We start from the raw sequence: 12,189 nt of genomic DNA on the forward strand, positions 1-12,189 counted from the left end.
TTCATCATGACTTGTCTGCTACTGTGTTAAAAATTATCCTGTGATTTCTTTTTCTTTTTTTTTACTTTTCACTTTTGAAAAGCTCCTTTGTAAATTCTTTTTAGAGTGCCTCATTAAAAAATGTTATCTCGTAAGATGTTTGTGTTAATTTTACTGACCTTATAACTACAGCCATAAAACGTTAAGTTTAGGTTTTTGCATTAAAAACATTTGTCTTCTGAATTGCCAATTTTTACGAATTCTTAATATTCATAACGTTTATTAACATGCATATTACTGTAACAAAACGGTTATTCATAATATGTATATTATATATTCATGATTCATAAAATCATGTAGGTCACAATATGTCTTTCTCCTCCTGGTCAGAAGGTGTCGCTGTGCACAGACATCGCTACAAAGGAAGTAATATTAAGTCCGTTTGGCTTCTTCCGGTACTACGACGCATGCTTTACGCGCTTTGTGAAACGAATACATTACGAATCGTCCTGTGTCAAAATCATAAAATAACTAAAAATGAGCAAAGCACACCCACCAGAGCTGAAAAAGTAAGTTATGCACATTGTTATACATGGGGGGCGCTCATGTAATTTGTTTATTTTTCCCATACCTAGCTTGGATTGTGGCTTATGTGATTGAATGAACTAACATTAACGTTAGCTAGCTAGCTAGCATACGAGGAAGACTTGCATCTTTTGACGTTAATAAAACTACACGCTGCAACTCTTGTGTGTCTTGTTTCAGATTCATGGACAAGAAGCTTTCGTGTAAGTACTGTTGATTTAATTAAGTCATGTTCAACAGCATTTCTGGATGTTTTTGAATCAAAACGCTTTAATAACTTTTACTCCCTTGTTTTCTATGTTGGATGAGGTCGTCATGTCAGTTTGCTTGTCGAAGTTTTTGATTGTTAGATTGAATATTTAAACAGTTTGCAGTTGCAAAGATGGGTACAGGGCAGTATGGTACTATACAATGTCTGGTAAAATAATTTTCCAAGTAGCCTATCCTGTGGCTTGTTTCCATTGGGTCCTGTGTATTGATTGATTTTTATTATTGGAAAAGGTACATGACAGTACAGTTCACTGGTACAAGGTCAACCAAAAGGATAGACACCACAAAAAAGTGTTGTCTTGGCTTTTACATTGGGCTCCCTATTTAAACTGAAGTTGAACATTGATTTACAGACAAATAAAACACAGTAATATACAGAAGAATATCATAGGAAAATAAACAGTAGTTAAAAAAATCTATTTAACAATTTAGCGTACACAATTCAGAAGATGTTTGGAGCGTTGTTTTTAAGGCCTTTGAGGTACTACGGTACCATAAGGTGCATGTTAGTAACATTGGATGAGTGCTCCTGATAGTCCTCAATGTATTCCTAGTTCCTACTGATCAGTGTACAAACATTTCAATTATAATGCCAGGAAAAGTTTCCTTGTTATTATAATTGACATCGAATTGTAGGATAGGTACAATGCATAGAGTTATAATGTAGAAAGAGAACATGATGTTACCCCATTGAAAGCAAAAACCTCACAATATGGTGCCACCTGTCCATTGAAGGTTTTATTTCTAAACATTTATATGTTGGCCAATAATGAAAAACGGATTCAGGTTTGATCTCATGACAATACCTTTAGTAAAAACACTTTAAACATCCATCCATCCATCTTCAACCGCTTATCTGGAATCGGGTCACAGGGGTAACTGTTCTAACAGAGATTTCCAGTGTTCCCTCTCCTGCGCAACAATAGGGACTTTAAGCTAGATGATTTTCAGGACGGCAACGCCAGGCAGACTTTGGCTGCTATGACGTAATCGCCGTAGCGATCAAAATGGTAAAGCAAAGCCTCGTCAGCAACGGGTTTCCACCCCTTTCACTGAATGCTTTGGTTCCCATGGCAACGCGTACACGCAGCAGACGGAGTAGGCGCTACGTGGGAAGGGACCTTCTGCCGTAGTAGAGACGGCTGCGGCGACGGCAGGTTTATCTATCGAGCGCGGATCATTTCCGGTTACCGTTGTCATCTGCCGTTGCCGTAGCGTTGCTTAAGGTCGCTATTATCCACTTCCTCCAGGGGGATCCCGTGGTGTTCCTCGGCCAGTGTGGAGATGTACTTCCTCCATCTGATCTTTGGTCTAGCACCAGGTCTCCTCCCAGTAGAATTTGCATAAGAGGACCTTCCTAGGGAGGCGCTCGGGAGGCATCCGTACTAGATGCCCGAGCCACATAAGCTTAAATGATAGGGAGGTTTTTTAGATTATGTGACTGTATTCCATAATCTAGTTATTGTGGTTGCTGTTTGGGGAATGAAGCATGCATTTGTTTTGCTAACAGGGTCTCAAAACCAATGTGTATAAAATATAAAGCAGTTCGAACCATGCATCTACACCAGGGGTCTTCAACAGGGTGTCTGTGACCCCTAGGGGGTCCTCAGAGTTACTACAGGGGGTCCTCCAAATCTTTGTGTGATAGAAACCCTTTTTCTCCTTTTTAATATTAACCACTCGAACCCTAGCGTCCATATTTGGAGAATTCTTTAGCCAAAAATAGCAGATCTACAAGCTCACAACACCTTGTGGTTTGGTGTAGAGGGGGAAAAGAGTGAAAGTTCATTTTTTTAAAGTATTGACGGTTCAAGTGGTTAAATATCTGAAAACACAAATTGGCATGAATCCAAAATACACTGATGATCTTGCTGTCAAACGATGTAACTATGGAATCTATGAACAGGTTGTGGGGGTCCCTGCTTTCATCTTTCTCTAAACTAAGGGATCCTTGGCCTGAAAACGTTGAAGACCCCTGACCGACACATTGTATTGTCTTGTCTATCTTTCAGTGAAGCTGAATGGAGGCAGGCATGTGCAGGGCATTCTACGAGGATTTGACCCCTTCATGAACATGGTGATGGATGACTGTCTGGAGATGGGACCAGGAGGAAACCAGAACACCATTGGCATGGTGGTCCGTACCTCTTAGCCTTATCCATTGTTGTTAACATTGCCTTGTCTGGTTTGTCTTAAATTCACACTCGTATTCCAGATTTTAGGATTGATTTTTGGTCTTTTGTGCGTTGTGCCCCAGGATTATGTGGGTATACAGTACTGATTATATCAAATAATAACGTTGGTTACTTAAACTTATACCCCATTTAAAATACATGCATGAGACATGACTCCATGGTCTACTCTAGTGCCGCTGATTCCTAAGTTACTAAGGCTTAGTAGGATTGTAAAGACACTTTGTATGTACTACTATCTCCCCACTGTACATTATCCTTACAAGAATGCAAAACAAAACAAAAAATAAATAACCACTTGTCAATGCATGTTTGACAAGCTGGTTTAGTTTGGTTTTAGTCATGAGTTTTACCCCACCCCCATTAATTGTACTGTATAGTGTTTGTTTGTTTGTTTTAAATATATTGTTGGCTATAACTGATCATGTGTTCTGGTTTTCTGCAGGTCATCAGAGGAAATAGTATCATCATGTTGGAGGCCTTGGAGAGAGTATGAGAGATGACGATGCTACTGGAGAATACATTAATTTGACCAACTTTTTACCATCTGCTATTTTTGTTGCAAAAATGTTTGTTTGAACATGATGGATGAAGTCTTTTCTTTGAGTCATGGGCCTGTATGTTTTGTTGTTTTGTGAAACAATGTTGTTTTGTTTGTGAAACCTTGTGAATAAACTGACTTGTTTTTTTCTGTATCATGTTGTCCGTTTAGACTGGCATCAACATTGTTGAAGGAATGGAAAGGCAATCAGCTTTAAAACATAATGGCAGGGTTAACACTCAAAATGAAACTAGTTTTAAAATGCTAGTGTCTGTCCAATATGCATAAGCGGCAAACAGGATTATTTTCCATGGAATATTGCCATTTGGAAATGCTATTAATCATTAGTTCATAATTCAAATAGCATAATGTATTTGTAAATTGCATTTTCAGCATTGAAATGTTCAAACAACCTGTATATTGAATGTTGAGGGTGCGCCGGTATAAAATAATCCCTTTAGAGCAGTCAGCAGTGGTTCTCAAGCAGTGGTCCAGGACTCCAGGGTCCACTGAGGGGGTTGCAGGTGGTCCCCAGCTAAATGATGGAGAGTTGGTAACCAAATGGTCCCTTATAACTTTTGAGTTAAAGATCTATAAGGGTGTAAAAGCGATCTATAAGAGCGTAAAATGAAACCAAATGGGCCCTTATGGAGTCCATTTGGTTTAATTTTACGCTCAAGAGTTCTGTGGTTTAATTTTACTCTCAAGAGTTATTTACAACAAGTACACTACTAAAGAATGTAGAATAATTGTTTTGATTTGTAATCAGTCGTATTGAAACACATCAAAACAGCATGGAATTGTGAACAAAATCGTATCCAATGACAACAAAATATTCTTGGGTCTGAGAGGCTAAATCTCAAATGCTGAATAAATAATGGACCTTGACATGAAAAGGGTTGGAAAAACCACTGCTTTAGAGGGCACCAGCTGACTAAACACGCTTTCTTGTAGGCTAGAGGCAGCTTTTATTTTGACATCGCTCTGACGTCATTGGATGTCGTCGGTGCAACGTCCATCGCTTACGCACAGTCGTGCTCGTTTGACGGTATGTGGAAAGTAACAATGTCGGAGGAGGTTGGAAAGGCGCTGCAGTCCGTGGTGGACAGGGTGAACCAGGCGGCGGCACGTCGACCCAAGGTAAAAGTTGCCCGCTGGACTTTTAAGAGGCTGTGTAGTAGTGTACAAATTTGAGAATGGAAGGAGGCTTTGTGGAGTCGTGTTGTTAAGAGAAGTACGTCTTGTTATGTAAGGTTTCCAAACATCTCAACCTTTGGATGGACACCAGTCTATGATGGACACTGGCTGGTGCTAGCATGCATAACCAGGCAGTAACACTCGTGTGCACTGTGCAGTGAATTCGTTACGGAAGCTCAAATAATGCATGCACAGCACTGACATTTCAGGCCCAAAACAAATTAATCGACAATCTGCACGCTTGTCTTGATCACGCTTTTTACACAACCTCCCACATTCTCTGACTCAACACTGCTATTAAAGAAATATGTCAGTTTGCACGATGTACATAATACAGACAAACGAGCAGCTTTGAAAGTCATGGAAATTAACATGGTTTGCTCTATCTGTGTCAGTGGCAAAGTGGCTTATTTTACAGCTGACAATGTTGACCAACAATAAAGCAATCAGCATAATATTCTATATTTATGTAGCACTGGTTCTCAAACGTTTTAATTTCAATAGTCTTCTGTAGTGGTTGTCAAACATTTTAATTTCAAGGACCCCCGGCCAAAACTCAAGAGTGTACACATGGAATCAAATAACTCTGTAAACTCAGATTACAGACCTGTTATTGTGGTTGCTAGACTGAATGCCATTGTGATTGATGTTTTGCATGAACATTTGACACGACTACTGACCTTATCATTCATGCACAGACATTAATTCACTGAATATGTTTTAACATCATTTGTTTTCCCTCCCTCTTACCAGGCGTTGCCAACTGTGGCGCCCCGCCTGGTAGCAGTCAGCAAGACAAAACCCCCAGAGATGGTTATAGAAGCCTACAGACAAGGACAGCGTAACTTTGGTGAAAACTATGTCAGTGGGAGAGAGAGAGAAAAACACTGTGATATGCAATAGAAACAACATAATGTTTGATTGTCTAATAAAACAAGGGCACTATTAACTAGAGACTGACTAGTTCCCTGTTTCCTCATACTAGGTAAATGAACTTGTGGACAAAGCAACAAATCCTGAGGTTGGTTGAAGTGTTAATCCCAGAATTGCTTTAAAAAAAATACATGTTTTATAGACAGCCTTAAAGATAATTAATTTCTTCCCAATACAGATTCTACGATCTTGCCCAGATATTAAGTGGCATTTTATCGGACATTTACAGAAGAATAACGTCAACAAACTACTGGGTGAGTGTCATGTTCTGTCACCATCTCCATTTGATTCCAGGGTTATCAGACGTGTTCTCTTAAGATGTGTTTCGCCATAATCTCATCCTCTATGGCCTCCTGCATCAGGTGTGCCAAACCTTTTCATGGTGGAGACGGTGGACTCGGCGAAGCTAGCTGACAGGGTCAACAGCTCCTGGCAGAGAATCAGAGCGGCAAACACCGAGAAGTTAAATATCATGGTGCAGATCAACACTAGTGGAGAACAGAGTTAGTCTTTTCATTTGCACATGGTCACTCAAGTGTCTTATCTCAGTGTTTCTCAACCTTTTCGGCGCACACTTGCAGTAATTATATGTGAATTAATGTGTGTTCTAGGTAAGCATGGCCTCCCGCCAAATGAAACGACGAACACAGTCAAACACATACTGTCGCAGTGTACTGCCCTACAGTTGGCTGGGCTAATGACCATCGGCCGCTATGGCTATGACATCAGTGAAGGTCCTAATCCAGACTTTCAGGTATTTTTTTTTCTTTTTTCCTGAAAATAAAAAATTATAACTGCAGAGGTTTTGTAGTTGTATTATGCAGCGTGATAATAATTGTATTCATCACTAACGACTGTGTAAATGTTCATCCTATATAGATGCTTCTGAGCAGGAGACAGGAGGTTTGCGACACGCTAAAGCTTCCTGTAGAGGAGGTAGAAATGAGTATGGGGATGTCTAATGATTTTGAGCATGCGGTAAGTACCACTTATTCTGTTCTCTCTATTAGTGAGATTGACTAAGATCAAAGATGTAAAACACACACACACACACACACACACACACACACACACACACACACACACACACACACACACACACACACACACACACACACACCTTACATAAGCAATGAAATATCAGTAAGTGCTGGCTTTTGTTCTCATAGCTCATATTTTAAAGTGTTACTGTTTAACCATATATCTTTGCACACTTGCATTTTAAGCACTTTACTTAACATTGTGCTCTGGCCTTTCTCTTATAGATCGAGGTGGGTGCTACCAGCGTGCGAGTGGGAAGTGTTATTTTTGGCAACAGAGATTATCCCAATAGTGCAGCGAACACACCCACCCCAAGCCCAGAGAAAAAGTCAAAGGTCGTTTCGGAGGAGGCGGCTAAGAAAATGGAGCTCCTCACTGTGTAACTGAACACTGAAAAACATTTTCTTTTAAGAAAAAACAACTCTCCACATGCACACACTGCACAGAGAAATTGCAGGAGCAGGAGGATTTCCACAAAGTAAAGTGGGGTTAGGATGACAAAGTTGTGCATTACATTTTAAAATCCATTTAGACCTGAGGCCGAATGTCTTCTAAATCCTAACAGTTTTCTGACAAACTGTTGCTAAATCAGTGCTGCCCAAATGTTTTTCACGTTAAGGACCCCTGGACCCCCATCTCTAAAATATTTTGTTCCAAGGAACAAAGATTACAAAGATTGAGTTGGAAATGTCTGCTTTAAAAAAAGAAAATTGCTTTCCCGGTTTTGAGGGTTAAAATGACCCTCGAAATATATTTGGTGGATCATGTTTTTGTTTGTTGTGCACTGTACTTGTTATATTTTTTAAAATCTTTTTAAAAGTAGTATAAGCACAGTAAAATCTGGGTCCTAATTTAACAATAAAAATGGGTCTGTAAGAGTCACTTTTTAGACTCAAGTTGAATTAAAACTCAGAACTTTGCTGTGTATAGATGCAGTATGATTAAACCTGCAGTGTTCTTCTATCATCATCAGAGGACCTATCTTTATATACTAAACATGCCAACAGCAGGGATATTGACTACCACACTATTCTCATGTACAGTACATCAGTCAATACAGTTCATGTATTAATTTCCTGCCAGAAATAGAACTTCTGAAACCCTAGTGTCTTGAACTAATAACTGTAAGGAATTTAATTAATTTTATTGTTTTACTGATGTGATATTTTGTACCCAACTTCTCATTTACAAGCCAAGATGTGACTGTGCTGAAATGTGCTTGATTGTGTGATCCCGGGGCTTTCGCACAGGGAAGTATTCCGGGAGGGGACAAAAAAACGTGAATGAATAAAATGTATTTCTCCCTTTATGATGACACATTGTATTGAGTCAATGAAGTGGTTTTGTATGGTGTGTGTGTGTGTGGGGTCACGTTTCTATTGATATTAATGATGGGCATTCATAATAAATCAGTGTTTTTAGTTAATGTAATTATGGTGTGAGCAAAAATATGCACCTATGCAAATACATTTTGTTTAATACTTTCCAGTAAATATTTAAGACTGCAATTCAGAAAATGTGGATGTTACAGATGTCACAAATTGGTGTGGTTTTCTGTATCATTGAAATATGCTTTCACAAACACAAAAATGCATTTCAATGAGTGTCAGAAACTTGCAGTTGGATAGTCATTGTTTTTACACAGCATATTTAGCATTAACTGGAATTCTGCCAATGATTGATAACAAGCAATAAACTAATTGAAAATAGCTGCCATTCACTGTCTTGTTTTCATATTCAGTAATAATCAAGCGAGACACATTGATCAATGTTTTATTTAAGCCCATGGAGAGGATACATTCCAAACAATTGTAGAAAGTTAAACATCAGTTATAATGTATTTATTCATTTGAGCAGGCTTTAGCTTCATATACTGTAGTCTCATGTAAAACAATGACCTAAGGTAAGAAACCAGACTGACCTTTGCATTGCCTTCAAGTTATGAGTTGACATTTTGAGAAAATCTATTACCTCTACTCTGATCACAAGATTAACAAACAACTCCAGCTTGGGTAAAATACTGTATGATCTAATGGCAACAGAATAGTAAATTTGGCATGAGCTCTGCAATGAAACAAACCATGCCTGTTCAATAAATAATAGTTTTCTGACACTGCTGAAACACCAAACTTATACCTTTAAAAAACAAATGGCTAAAGACTTGTATAACATTTATTGTGGTTGTAAACTTTTATAAAAAATGAACAGGTATGCCAATCTTTACTCACTATGTACAACAAATAGCCCTGTCATTAGACTAATAACACAAACATACTGTATCTACAGAATGCATACAGCAATTGAGATTCTGGCCATGAATATAGTACAGCAGGCTAAATAACTGATATCTAAGGAATAAGGCCAGTATGGGAATGACATGTGACCACTTATACAGAAAATTACTTATTTTCAACTGAAAAATCCCAACATAATCAACATTCGAACGACAAAAGTAGTTCAAAATTTACGTGTATGGCCCATCCCCAGAAACCACCCCACCCTCCAAATAATTTAGTATCCACAGTAGCCTGAACAGTGTTCACCATTAATACAAGAATTCAAATAAGCCATATGTATGACCACGGAACGGAAATCACAATTTAAAAGTAACACATACTGCTTTTTCTCACATATGGAAATGGAAAATTTCTGTCACCCAAAAAAAGAAAGAAAACAACAAAGGCAAATTGGAATGTGTTGCTGTGTTGTTTGTATTGAAAAAAGTTGCATCTTGGGGGAAAATAAAAATAGAAATTCACACACAATTGATAAATGTCTCAATTCAATTTACTCCTGTTGGGTTGGTTTTAGCTGCGTTCCCGTTATGGCTGGCCACACACACCACCACAGCTCTCATCCTGTGTTCTCTGTGCCATGGTGGGTGGCTCTCCATTTCATTTGACAAAGTCTTTCCATGTGGGTCCCTGGTATTGCTACAACCCTGATGCCGGTGTCACTCGAAAAGGAAATTACACCAACTTCTTGGCCTCAAAGAAGCTCTTAAGGTGTTTCATCTGCCAGATGCCGGTGACGATGAGGATGAGTGTCTGGGCGATGGACCACCACAGAACACGCTGGTTGGTGCTCTCGCTCGTCATACGGAAGCGCTCCTCTCGATACTACAGGTCAAGAGGACACAAACACATCATGTTCACAAGCTGTGAAACTGCTAGAGGCCAACTGATACCAGGAGGACCAATGCCGATCCCAACACCTATTCAAAAACATTAAAAAATAGCCGATCTGCAAACTTACATAGCATTTGTAGGATCTGCTATATTGATTTGAAAATTACATGCCCAAAGTAGGTAAGCCAGATTAAAAGTGGTTATAAAACTGGTTATAAAACAGGATCATAGCAAACAAGCCAAGGGGAGCGTATCAGAGAGAGTGAACTAAGGAGCAAGGGACCCAGGTTACCGACTTCCAAATACAAAAAAAGGTAAACTGGGTCGCGAAAGGGGCTAGCCCTGGGCTACATCTGTGCAAAATCTGGCGCTTTTAGACTGATTAGCAAGAAATATCCCTAACGCCCCCGACTATTGGCAACACAGTAACAATAGCTCCTCCAGTACTGCCTCACATTGAGATCTCATGTGATTTTTACTGGTTAAATAAAGGTAAGAAAGAAACGTTTTATATTGATACATTTTACATAGGTTTGAAGTTTACAATAAATTTAAATAACTGCAGAACAACATATGCTGTATACCAGACATTGAAAATAAACTACCATACATACTTCTATGTCTTTCAGCCACTCACCCGCTGATAGTTTTGCTCCTTCTGGATCTGTTCAACTTGGTCCAGCAGCTGCCGTACTCTTAGCTGTAGCTCAGTGAGTTTGTCTTTTGCCGCAATCTCTGGGTAGTTGTTGGTATGTTCTCCAACCTGAATATCTAGATGCACTCTCTGCAACAAAACAAGCTCCTTTCATGTAGCTTAAATTTGTCAGAATAATACAACAATAGTAACATTAAGGTAGGATAGAAATGTCACTCATACCAACTTTCCTCCTGCAAACAGAGCCATCTTGGTGGAGTTTGAATGCAGACAAATCTGATGTTCTCCAGGGGTGTGGGAGGTGAAGGTGAACCGCCCATCTGATCCATACTGACGAGAAAGAATGATCTGTAAAGGGAGTAAGACAGGAAGCCATTATAAAACAATAATCTTTAAAAAGTCATTTTATTGTCTGTTTTGTACATTTATTATCACCTTGGCATCTGGGTCTTTAATCTCGACATGCATCCCAAGACCAGGGGTGGCTGGGAGGAAGGAACCAGTCTGCTTGTCCCACAGCTGGGTTCTGTACTTCCCTATGAGACACAGATGGAAGTTCATGGAACCACACAAATGCATGCCATTATATGAGGCAATAAAGAAACAATAAGGAGATCATGTGGGAACATATTGTATTACTTTTTAATGCCAGGAAGATCTCAATAACAAATTTAACATAACAACTTTCAAGCAAAGTCGCATAGAATGAAAAAATAATTACTGGCTTGAGCAATAATTTGTTAAGCCTCTTTAACTAAGCATATGGAACAAAAGTCTTCTTTGCACCTGTCCCCTTATTACTGAGCAGGATGTGTGGGCGGATGCACACACACCGGTTCCATTACGTAGGCCCTATCTGACTTTCTTCTTGACTGTTTATCCTAGGCTAGCTAACCAACTAGCTAGCTTGGTGTACTCATTCTTAAATCGCACAAACATAGCAGATCTACAAGCTCAAAACGCGTCGCAACGGCGGCAACACGTTAATTGTGCTCTTGGAGATCGACTACTTTCGACACACGACACCGGCACGCAACGAACTATAAATCAGGCTTTAGCTTCGTGAAGATAGCTTGGCTTCCTCATTGTAAATCACTTACCAATGACCATGGTCTCATCTGGAATTTCCTCAATGAAGCATTTCTTCTCTGTCTCTCCTATGTGGAAATATAGAGCGTGACTTGGACATATCCAAGCGAACGTTAAGAAGATCAACCCCGCAGAGATCATCATCATCATGAAGCCTGCTGGTGGTGTTCTCTGGTCCGCTCTAACCTCGCGTCACCACCAGACCCGGTGGAAAGACTGCCTGGTTTCTATTTACTGCCCAGTGCTCAGATCCGGTCTACAGCCCACTTACTGTATCCGCTGATTTTTGCATACCTCACAATTCATGCACGCAATTCAATTGAATTCAAGATAAAGGGGCTTTATTGGCTTGAGAAAATGTAATAAAAACTGTTGAAAAAGGGGAACATTACATAATGTATACAGTGGGAGCATTGTGTAAACAAAGCTATGTCACACTTTTGTAGTTATATACAGGGTATAACGTTTTAATTAAAAAAAACATAGCAATCTTGCTGCTGCGTTCGCACTGTTTCCGTATCCTCTCTACAGACCGGAACTGCAAACCACAACATCAACTGATCCCAGTCATCCCAGTCT

General features: G+C 39.5%; 3 protein-coding genes across 3 annotated transcripts; 2 read left to right on the forward strand and 1 right to left on the reverse strand.

Moving 5' to 3' along the window:
* The first annotated feature begins 425 nt into the window (after positions 1-425).
* Positions 426-3,721, forward strand: snrpg (small nuclear ribonucleoprotein polypeptide G). Its single transcript, XM_080733737.1, has 4 exons — positions 426-548; positions 745-767; positions 2,847-2,971; positions 3,472-3,721. The coding sequence occupies exons 1-4, from the start codon at positions 517-519 to the stop codon at positions 3,520-3,522; spliced, it is 231 nt and encodes a 76-aa protein (XP_080589863.1). The 5' UTR covers positions 426-516; the 3' UTR covers positions 3,523-3,721.
* Positions 3,722-4,581: 860 nt separating this feature from the next.
* plpbp (pyridoxal phosphate binding protein) lies at positions 4,582-8,053 on the forward strand. The gene is made up of 8 exons (XM_080733497.1): positions 4,582-4,707; positions 5,518-5,625; positions 5,750-5,785; positions 5,876-5,951; positions 6,060-6,200; positions 6,309-6,451; positions 6,577-6,675; positions 6,963-8,053. Exons 1-8 carry the CDS (start codon positions 4,618-4,620, stop codon positions 7,119-7,121), a joined length of 852 nt encoding a protein of 283 aa, XP_080589623.1. The 5' UTR covers positions 4,582-4,617; the 3' UTR covers positions 7,122-8,053.
* Positions 8,054-8,527: 474 nt separating this feature from the next.
* Positions 8,528-11,784, reverse strand: tmed4 (transmembrane p24 trafficking protein 4). Its single transcript, XM_080733095.1, has 5 exons — positions 11,622-11,784; positions 10,957-11,057; positions 10,744-10,869; positions 10,504-10,650; positions 8,528-9,857 (listed from the first exon to the last, which is right to left on the reverse strand). The coding sequence occupies exons 1-5, from the start codon at positions 11,758-11,760 to the stop codon at positions 9,708-9,710; spliced, it is 663 nt and encodes a 220-aa protein (XP_080589221.1). The 5' UTR covers positions 11,761-11,784; the 3' UTR covers positions 8,528-9,707.
* Positions 11,785-12,189: the final 405 nt, after the last annotated feature.

This window comes from Nannobrachium achirus, assembly GCF_963921795.1.
Source record: "Nannobrachium achirus genome assembly, chromosome: 9".
In the NCBI taxonomy this organism is placed as follows: domain Eukaryota; kingdom Metazoa; phylum Chordata; class Actinopteri; order Myctophiformes; family Myctophidae; genus Nannobrachium; species Nannobrachium achirus.

Excerpts from the sequence above, each read along its gene's own strand:
- snrpg (XM_080733737.1), top strand. The coding sequence starts at position 517 with ATGAGCAAAGCACACCCACCAGAGCTGAAAAA. Across the intron at positions 549-744 it reads CACCCACCAGAGCTGAAAAA|ATTCATGGACAAGAAGCTTT; the intron begins GTAAGTTATGCA and ends GTCTTGTTTCAG. Across the intron at positions 768-2,846 it reads CATGGACAAGAAGCTTTCGT|TGAAGCTGAATGGAGGCAGG; the intron begins GTAAGTACTGTT and ends TCTATCTTTCAG.
- plpbp (XM_080733497.1), top strand. The coding sequence starts at position 4,618 with ATGTGGAAAGTAACAATGTCGGAGGAGGTTGGAAAGGCGCTGCAGTCC. Across the intron at positions 4,708-5,517 it reads CGGCGGCACGTCGACCCAAG|GCGTTGCCAACTGTGGCGCC; the intron begins GTAAAAGTTGCC and ends CCCTCTTACCAG. Across the intron at positions 5,626-5,749 it reads GTAACTTTGGTGAAAACTAT|GTAAATGAACTTGTGGACAA; the intron begins GTCAGTGGGAGA and ends TCCTCATACTAG.
- tmed4 (XM_080733095.1), bottom strand. The coding sequence starts at position 11,760 with ATGATGATGATGATCTCTGCGGGGTTGATCTTCTTAACGTTCGCTTGG. Across the intron at positions 10,870-10,956 it reads TTAAAGACCCAGATGCCAAG|ATCATTCTTTCTCGTCAGTA; the intron begins GTGATAATAAAT and ends CTCCCTTTACAG. Across the intron at positions 10,651-10,743 it reads TGTTTGCAGGAGGAAAGTTG|AGAGTGCATCTAGATATTCA; the intron begins GTATGAGTGACA and ends GTTTTGTTGCAG.